General features: G+C 41.9%; 1 protein-coding gene across 1 annotated transcript; it reads right to left on the reverse strand.

Moving 5' to 3' along the window:
- Nucleotides 1-833: 833 nt before the first annotated feature.
- Nucleotides 834-5715, reverse strand: LOC108683429 (sulfotransferase 1A1). Its single transcript, XM_018172743.2, has 8 exons — nt 5371-5715; nt 4803-4948; nt 3923-4049; nt 3557-3643; nt 2861-2987; nt 2582-2748; nt 2084-2198; nt 834-1284 (listed from the first exon to the last, which is right to left on the reverse strand). Exons 1-8 carry the CDS (start codon nt 5560-5562, stop codon nt 992-994), a joined length of 1254 nt encoding a protein of 417 aa, XP_018028232.1. The 5' UTR covers nt 5563-5715; the 3' UTR covers nt 834-991.
- Between the last annotated feature and the right edge of the window lie 4619 nt (nt 5716-10334).

Consider the following 10334-nt stretch of genomic DNA (forward strand, 5'->3'; position numbering starts at 1 on the left):
GTCCAGGTTGAGGTCAGAATCTAGGTTGAGAGGCCAGGTTCCCACCTTCCATTCTGTTAATTTCAATCAAGATTAGATTCATTTTCTTCTTCAAATTTGCTTTCAGAACTGGTTTCAGGCGTATTGGTGAAACCAAGGATATTTCCAGTGGACCAATGGCTTCAGTTCTCTCACTCGCAAAATGAACCGATCGTAATTGCGCCCTCATAACCGAATTCAGAGGCTAAAATAGAACGACACCTGAGATCTATGTACTTCCATTCAGACTACTCTTGAGGACCTCGTGCAGTGACCGACTATCGATCAAAGTCATTGTACGGGGCACGTACCGAGGATGCTATTCAACTCATAGAACTGCAGCCAATCTGTAAAACACGAAGGACCCTGGAATTTTTGCCTCACTTTGCTTCGGTGAGATTCGCGTGATGATCACTGGACGGATCAGACTAACACTCGAGGTCAACAACCGAACCATGCTCCTGTCTAATAGCATATGCACCATTTCATTATAAAGGAGTGAATAGAAAATTCATATGGACCAGTCAAAAAGCATTTGAGAACCTTTCATTCAACGTCAAGCATTCGGGCTCTAGACACCGTATGCAGAACTAAGTTTCGTCAAATATTAGGCCCATCAACTACTGCATTCAGAGAAACTAGATTGTCGTAATCGCGATGCACTCTGACGATCGCTAGGAGTTCATCACTACATGGTCAATATACCCCCACTTCTTTCTCTTGCGTGGGGGCAAGTACTCTGTAACGCAGTGCGCCGTCACTGCCAGCTGCACGTTGTTCCATGCGTTTGAAGGTAGACGCAATCAAACGAGCTCGGGTTTCACATATCGCAAATTTTATTATTTTATATGTATACGTAATAAACCATAACTCTGATAAAATACAAGGATAAATTTTATTGAGGTAGACGACACTATATAAAATATATCTTTCTGCAACATAATAAATCCGAGGTAAATCCTGGTTTTTTTAGTTAACCATCCTTCTTTTTGGGCGAAGGTTCCTTCTTTGTGGGAGAAGCTTCCTGCTTTGTGGGAGAAGCTTCCTGCTTTGTGGGAGAAGCTTCCTGCTTTTTGGGAGAAGCTTCCTGCTTTTTGGGAGAAGCTTCCTGCTTTTTGGGAGAAGCTTCTTTCTTTACGGGCGAAACTTCCATTTTCGGAAAATATCTTGCTACAAGGTCGGGATGAGTGAAGTTCTTCACTATGTAATCGTCCAAAATTTTTTCTTGCTCCGGAGTGAGTTTTCCTTTCCACGCGCCCGCTTCTCCTGCACATGCACAAGAAAATTTGTTTCATCGAAGCAAGTTTCAATTGGTTCCATACGTGGTGAAGACCAATTTCAAGAATGCGATACTAGACCGGGTCCACTTCAAGTGTCGACGAATCACACAGGGTAATTTCATAGCATCCACACCTCTAATAGCTGCTATTCGATACCAAAATTTGCGGCAACCCTGAAAATGTAAACCCGAAGACCAACTGCGCACCAACATCATTGACGCTGTGTCGCAACACAGCAGGTCGGGTCACGCATCTACCCAAGCTAAAGAATAGTTAGGACATTAAATGAGACTGCGGCGCCCGGTAACTATATGCACGAGAGTATAAAGTTCTCAAGCAATTATTGCAGTGCTCCATGAAGCGTTATAACGGCGATTTTATGGGACACGCTTTCCCTAACGAGGCGATCTTCAATATATAAAGACAATTTGAAACTATCCAATACTAAACTCCCACTCTCTGGGAATTTTAAACTCTCAAACGTTTAGCGTAGCAATGATTCAATGTAAGAATGCATAGGCTCATAGTATTAGTTAGAAAAAATCTCCCAAGACGTGATATTAATAAGTGATTTACGATAGGTTGTCGGCACGTGAAATATGTCGATATCACGCTGCTCATAATGTTGAAACCGTTGATTTCAAACAACGTTCAATTTATTCTGCGACTTGGGGAACGCTTTCTCGCGAAATTTCTGGTAACTAATGCAACACGTAAAAAATTACGACATATTGCAAAATGGAGATATCCCTTACAGGAGCCATTACGGCAAGCTGCAGCCTTACCTTGCCGTATGAAAGGACCATCTCTCTCGGCAACCTCTTGGTCTGCGATTTTGCAGGACATCATTTTGTATGGGTCAGCCTCCTGCATTTTCTTGAACGCTGTCTGTTTCTGCACCTGTAGGGGTAAATAGGCTCATTTCAGAGCGCTGACAGTAAAAATATAGTTGAGCGGAGTTCAAAATTTAACAATAGGTTTAAACTTTAAGGCACGATTAGAAACGTTAATTTAGTCGTGTCAAATTTGCAGAGACTGTCACAAAAAATCATAACCTGTCAGCTCGGTGGTCAGAAAGTACAGTTTAGCAAGCAGAAATTAAAGAATCAACCAATAGGGTCGTCAGGTTACAGTTTGAATGAAATTACATCACAAATATTTAATGTTACTCTATAGAAGAATGCAGCATCAACAAGTTGGGACGCTAAACCCCGATTTTATTTGTCTTAAAATTAGTCTGACGTCTTGTCGCTTAACCCTTTGTGGTTTTAGACTAGTCTTACATTTTTCAGCTGCTGGCTGTCAAGGTTCAATTCTAGAAACTTGTTGAGTTTGTGCAGCTCCCCATCAATATCTTTCTTCATATCTTCGTAAAACATAATATGAAGGTTATGGTGGTCCTTGTATTCGAAAGCTTCCTTAAGCAGGTTGGCTTGAGACCCCCATATCACTGAAAAGAAAAGATCCAACGCAGTCTATTAAGAACGAGGAAAAGGGTAGCCAAGACTTTAAATGCAGGAATATTTCTTCAATTCAAGCGCTTCAAAACCATCGGTACCCACACAATCCCTTGACGAAGTAATTGATGAAGGTATCCTGAGTACCATTGAACTTGTGGTTAGCGAGCAGCTTGCAATGGTGCTGGTAGGACAGTACCACGTCCTTGGGGTGACGCACGCACAAGATCACCTGAAGAGACACCAAGCACAGGTCATCTCGAGGGGAACCACGCGAGGGCATCAAAGAATTTCTCTAGAGCTAACAAGCCGACAATAAGCTCCAGTGTACTCTTCAATTTAAATCTAATGTCGCGGTTCACATTTTCTCCAAATGGACAGGCTACCCAACTTTCATTTTTTTTACTAATAACCCAAAAATCTCCTTGTTAACAGAATGTTCATGAGACTTGAGTAATCCCACAATCGCTCCTCCGTTCAAGTTGGTGCAATGCGTATGGAATTCCACAAGACCAACGTCAAACTGGATGAGTTTTATACGCAATGACAATGCCGAATTGATTCAAGACATTAGGATTAGCTTTTTCTGGCACGAGAAGCTTTACTATTATTTGTTATCGCCGTTTTAAACCTTCATCACTGAAAAAAGACAACTTATTGAACGAGTTTCTAAGAATAATTCTCAAACTAGCAACTCATTACCAGCAGAATTCAAGATGCGAGTAACCAGGTGGACTGTTTAAATTTAAGTAAACACCGAGACAACTAAGACCCCTGAAAGTAGAGGAGTAATTGACATGCCTTGCACTTTTCGATCAGTCCCTTGCGGTAGCAGGAGAAGGGCAGGTGCGTCTTGAGGATTCTTCTGTCTTCGTAAGAATCTGCCATCTGGACGCAAGCGAGGACATTTAATTAGGCGACAGGCAAATATTTGATCGCAATTAATCTCGGCAAAATTTTAGTTTTCGACATTTCAGGCCGAGAGCAGCGTTCCTAATCGCAGTTACTTCAAAGATCAAAATATTTGTCAATTCATTTGAACAAGGAAAAAGCAGTCATCTGTGTAGCACATGTCTAGCATTTTCCTGTCCAGGTTACTCAACAATCGTGTACATTTTCCTCAAAGCGTAAGCAGCGACCATCAACAGATCATCGTCATGTCACTACCTGAAGGTGGATCCCCCGATTCGAGTCTAGTTTGGGGCAGCGTCGCCTGAAGTGGCTGAACATAGGGCCGTCAACGAAGTGATCCACACCCTTCTCTTTCAGCTCCAGGATTATGGACATGTCAGACCTGCCGGACTTCCAAAAATGAAAGGCAAATTTCCGAGCGTTCTTGCAGCAATGAAATGGGAACCTGTGCTTTTTTATGCATGAGCGGAGAGGCGGGTGTAAGTGACTAGTGCTAAACCAGATCAAGGGGGCTTTTTCAATAATAAATTTGTCTAAATATTGCGTCTAAAAGTGGTCACTGAGTGGCGGGGCGAATTCTAGTCGAATTTATCCACGTTCTTTCAAGTAGTACTATTGGTAATCGCGTTAAATGTGTTGCAGAGCGATGACGTCTTCATATCCATAGTCGGGGTAACTTCCGAAATTTATATTAAACCAATTTAAAACTTTCATGCACCAAATACGCATGGCAATGGAACGTATAAATAAATGCCTTTATCGTTTAGCGTTTGACACGAGTAACCGGAGCAACGTTGTCATGCAAGCCTACCCAAAAAGGTTCCGTTACTAGTGAGCGCAAGATGACGAATGAGATTTGCCGCCACGTACTACAACTTTAAAATATTTTCTGTTGCTTACACACGTCGTTAGGCTGATGTACTAAAGGGTTTACGTATAATACAAGTTGAAAGTTAGGTTCCCGAAAAGTGACCTACGGCGGTGGAGGGCTAAGGTACAGCGAAAACAAGCTTACCTCTATCTGCAATTACAGCCAGGTTTGCGTTATACTCTAACGCAGCCTAAGGGTCAAACTCTCTGCTCTGCACAGTTTTCATATACTAGAATAAGATTAATTGGTTGGTGGGAACCTTACTCTATCACGGGGCTTCTGGAGAGTAAGGGTTCATTAGGGTCCGGGTGGTCGAGGTTGGGGTTGTACATCATGGTCCAGATTATCTCCTGGGTCCAGGTCGATCCGCACTTCGGATAGGACATCACCAACACATCGTCTGATCGAAACTGAAAAGACACAGGAGGCAGGACAGCATCAGCATGTTGGCAGGGTGAAATTGTAAACGCGCACAGAAGCGAAATGCACAACAGAGACGCAAGAAATTGGACAATGGCATGTATCTGAATAATTTAGCAGCCGGTTGAGAGACAACTCGATTTACTTAGAGATATGATACAGGCTCTTCAACCCGACACCTATCAATAATAACTGAATTAAATTGGACAAGCATAAAATAAAATCCTCGGTTGAAGGAGGTACGTTAACAGATTTCTACCAAAATATTCTTGCAGGTTCAATGGAAATTGTATTGTGCAAATGGAAAATCTGTGCATTAAACCCTGGACGATTGTATCCAGGGGGGAAGATTGCGACTACTATATGGGCTCCCAGATGGACAGCCCATCTGATCTCACTATATTAATATTACCTTAAAATCGTAAACTTCTTTATCGATGCACTTCAAGCCTTCGTACACGATAGTCCCACATGGATTGATGCGGAACAGCCTGCTGCCTTCGGTTCCTGGGAAATCTTTAATATATTGGGCATGGACGTCGGGCGCCAGTATCTCAGCGTACCTGTCCCCGCTGAGCTCAAACCTTTCTCGTTGGTCTCGCATCTTAACAGAGGTTATTGAGGAGCAAGTAGAAGCTAAATTTAACGCCGAGTATCTAGAGTTATAGAAGAATACTGAACATCAGGCTGCACTTTCTACACCCTTAGAGATTGTTCTCACAATGATAAAATGTTTCTGCAAGTAGAGAACAACTAATTACCGGCAACCCAATGACACGATGATCTCCGACGAAAGAGTTACTCATTCATAATGAACATTTACCGAATTTTAAATAATCTAATCTTCGCAAAAGCCACACCATCCGCACACATCCATAACAGACGGTGAACCACTTAACTTGCCAATCATAGACGTGGTCGGTCAAGCTTCATAAAGGGCATTAAGTAGGTTCAACCGACTGTTCCATTCCGCTAGATTCACACTTTGTCGATGAACGAGTGTTGCCACTATCCCAGCCAGAAATGTGTGCTTAAACAATTGGCTACGATTCTCACGTGATGTGTATCCTACAGCATATTTAATCATCGGCCTTTCAATTAAGCGTGCATTAATATTGAGTAATCTTTCTCGGCATTAGGCAGAGAATTAAAGTTATATTTTTAGGGGTGAGTGACAGTAATACATATCTATACAAGTGGTTCCCAAAGTGGGCGATATTGCCCCCCTGGTGGCGGTGGAAAGATATGGAGGGGCAGCGAGTAAGAAAGGGACAGATAAGGGGCGGCAGTATATGGTCACGAGTCTCGGAGTCTGGCCCTAAATTTTTCCGAGCCGTCTTGAATTAGTAGTGCTGAAACAGTTGAAACTGCAAAAAATATATTGGTTTACGAAATGGGGTTTTATTTGTGAAATACACATTTGAGTTTAACATTTCTCTTTTAAAATTGCAGCGTTTTAAATATCAAGAAAGAGGCGTTTGCTTTTATATGCGTATGTCGGGAGGGGGCGTTAGGGATTCACTGGGGAGCCAAAGGGGGCGCCAGTCTGAAAAAGTTTGGGAACCACATATTCTAATCATCTATACAATCAATCATTATTAACTTATAAATGATCGTAAATCTATGAGAGCTTAGCCCCCTCTCCCCCAGTCCTTAAAACCTGGGCCCTCACCCTGCCTATACAAAGAGCTTGAAGGTAGGTTAACGTATTCCGGTAGCATTTCAAGTTGTTACTTCCCTGTCGAGGCTGGCAAACTGAGTTATTCACGAATAAGAGGATTGACAATTACTGGAACTAAAGCAAACCAAATTCAAATTGATCAAGCCTTTCGAGTCTCGAACGACTCGAGCCATTCATAATATAAATAGTAATAATAATAGCGGTTTCAGCGTTTATTAGGCCGTAGGCCTGTTGCCGATTCTTAACATCGCAGAACATTCACAGCTTGATGCGGTCTCGAACTCACAACTCACTGCTACAATTCTGCTGTGATTAACCGCCCGGCCTCCTTGCCGATTCTGACCATAAACTGGCGCACAAAGCTGGGATCGAACCCGCGCCTCTCTAGTGCGTCAATCTTGGTACTCTGAACTGTAAAAACTGGGCCACCCTGCCCAGTGATAATACACGCCAAAACTACTTGTCAAAAATTATCGATGAACTATTGTCGTTCAGGAGTACGGTCACAGCCCGTAATAGTAGTGGTTGTCAAGCAGTATCACGCAAGTGCAGCCACGTTACCACTAATCCAAAGTAGGACCACCAATAACTCTGCGGCCAAGCTGAGAGTCATACAGTATGTGGAATCGGCGATACAAAACTATGAACCTATGACAATGGCAATGACTTAGAGCGACGGCCGCGTCTTCTCATAAATTTATTTCTGACTTGTGGAGATCCGCCTGCGTTGACACGAGGCTATAGCCGAGTTATGGCGTCATAAAACATTACGGCAGTCGTACTCGTACCACTTTACTGTATCGCACAAGGGACGCACATATTCCAATGAAGTTTGAGTCAGGATTGCAGATATCTCATTGTGGAAAATATAGTCTTCAGTTATTGCAAAAAAGTATGAGTAGAGGAAAAAATGGGCTTATCTTATATTCTTGTCCTTTTCATCTTTAATTTTGTTCGCATTAAGACGAGTTCGCATTAAAACCACACTATAATTATAAATATAGGCAGTGCCTCAATTTTATGCTCATACACTCGATTTACTGCAAATAAATGTATAGATCTGTGCAGATTGCATAAACGCGCCTCAATTCAAACTTCTCGCGCTATCTATAGGCCATTTATTAATATGTTGCTTGATTCGCCACACTGAAGTGCAGAAGTGTTCAAAAATCTATTACATTGCATTCCCAAAAAATATGACTTGATAACAGGTACTGCTTTATAAAAGCTCTAATTCGAAGCCAGTTACCGTGCGTTAGACAGGGATCATTATTTTCAACTGAGAATCGTTCCTGACATCGAAGGTGTTAGAGAACCGCAAAAATTTGATATTAAATAAAGCAGGATGCTATACCGTTCGTAAACATTTCCATTTGTGGATATTAGTACATATAGGTTAGCAGAATTTGTTCCTTTAAGTAGGTTTCATGGAAGACCAGAGAATTTGTTTTATGGACAATTTTATTATTAGTTTTTTCAACATATCGAACGATATTTTTCGTTTACACTCTTAAATCGATAATCAAGGTACCGATGGACATTTTTAATTCGTTAACTACGTTTCGAATGTATCAATAATTCATTATCAAGTTACAAGACGCATTGAGTGATGAAATTTATGAAAGTGTATAGATCATCTAACAGTTCCTCTGATAATGATTAAGTACTGAACAGTCTTCAACCGAGCATGTCAGTCAACCGAACAGTCTTCAACCATAGGTCGCAAACGTTGATCGTTTTTTTTTTCTTACACCATCTAGAAATAGACTGGGCAGATGAATCCTCTCCGAGGGATGGGAATCACCCTGCGCCGTTGCTCACGGTGTCTGTGAGAGACTCATTTGTATTCCAGCACATCACCAAACCAACCCATTTTAGAGGTAAACAGACTCCAGATATTCTAGATCTTGTACGTGTTTACTAGTGAAGAATCAATGTTTCACCACGAGGCTCCGTTGTGCAAAAGCCACCACCAGTCAATTTTTTCAGTATTAAGTGCAAAAGAGAAAGAAACGCCTCGGAAGCGTGTACGTTTGAACTTTGCGAAACGTGACTGTTAAACATAAACTTGCGAGTCATGTTAAACTTCGTGAAGCAATGAGTGCAGCGAATATTCCGGACCGTTTTATAGACATGAATGTGGCTGAGTCGTGGTCATTCATCAAGAACACGGTTATGTCTGCAGTTGATGCATATGTACCAAAGATAAAGCTCGGTGGAGCTAGAAATAAACTAGTGGATGAACTCTACAGTTACAGAAAATCTAAAGGCAAAGAAGGAAGCCTACATGCGTTATTTATGAACTCTTAGCGATGCTGATTATAACCTGTACGCAGGAGCTCGAAATCAAGCTAAAAAAGCTTGTCGCACCGCAGTAAAAAAATGTGAAAAATATATTGCTAAAAATTCAAAAAGAACCCGAAAGCCTCCTTGTTGTACGCTAGTTCGAAGTGTGAGACAAAGGACGGTATTGCCGATTTGAATGTAAATAAACGAAAAAAGATATCTTCTGAGGAGGGCAAGGATAACGTTATAAATCAGTTCTTTAGTAGCGTCTTCATAGATGAGGACTTGAACAGTATTCTAGCTATTGAGTAGAGACAAGTGGAAGTGGGCTCGAGGTTAACTAGTTTCGAGATACACGAAGAAGAGGTTCTCAGGCGCTTGGTCTCTGTGAATCCCAACAAGTCATTTGGATGATCAGATGGTTTCCATCCTAGATTACTTAATTAATTAGCAACCGTCCTGGCCAGCCCTTTATAACAGCATTCTATCAAAAATAAAGNAAAAAAATTTTCACGTGCTACACATCACCGTTAGGTTCTGATGAGTACATGTTCCAAGTTTCATTGAGCTGCGTTCATTAGTTTGGGAGATATTACTTGATAATTGAATCTGGAGATTGGTCCTGAGACCGGCCACGAGTCCGGCCATAAATTCGCCCAAGACGTCCTAGGTTTATAGTGCTGAAACAGTTAAACAGCTGAAAAACATATTGGTTCACTAAATGGGGTTCTATTTGTGAAATACACAATTGTGTTTAACTTTCATTTTTTTAAATTGCAGCGTACTAAATTTCAAGAGAGATGCGTATATTTTTATATGTATGTGTCTGTGGGGGGCGCTAGAAATTCACTAGGGAGCCAAAGGGTGCGCCAGCCTGAAAAAGTTTGGGAACCACTGCTCTACACCGTACTACAATAGTAACCAAATGCTTTTGCAAGCCTGGCATGCACCTACTGAACTGTACGAATGAGACCTGCATACCTCACCATGTTCACAAATCAGCTCACCATGAGCCCAATCTTGAATGATTGGGCTCGCCTGCTGGATGAAAAGGAGCCATTGGATGCAGTGGACCTCTATTTTTGCCAAGGCATTTGTTAGTGTTCCGCATGAGCGACTGTTGCGCAAAGAGAAGTCTTTGGGAATAGATGGAAATGTACTACAATGGATCAGGGATTTCCTAGTAGGCTGAAGACAACGTGTCAGCATCACGGAACCGTATCAGTCTGGGCAACAGCACATGGGGCAACAGTGCGCAGTGACGTGCCGCAAGTAAGAGTTCCTGGGCCTGTTTCGTTCGTTGCTTTATCTCCCAAAAGTAGTGTCAAGCGTGTGCTCCATGCATGAGCAAGCTTACAGCATGAGAAGACATGGTTGCAACGAGCGTTAGGATTGAGAAATCTTGCGTG

The sequence above is a fragment of the Hyalella azteca genome, unplaced genomic scaffold, assembly GCF_000764305.2.
Source record: "Hyalella azteca isolate HAZT.00-mixed unplaced genomic scaffold, Hazt_2.0.2 contig7388, whole genome shotgun sequence".
NCBI classification, from domain to species: Eukaryota; Metazoa; Arthropoda; class Malacostraca; order Amphipoda; family Hyalellidae; genus Hyalella; species Hyalella azteca.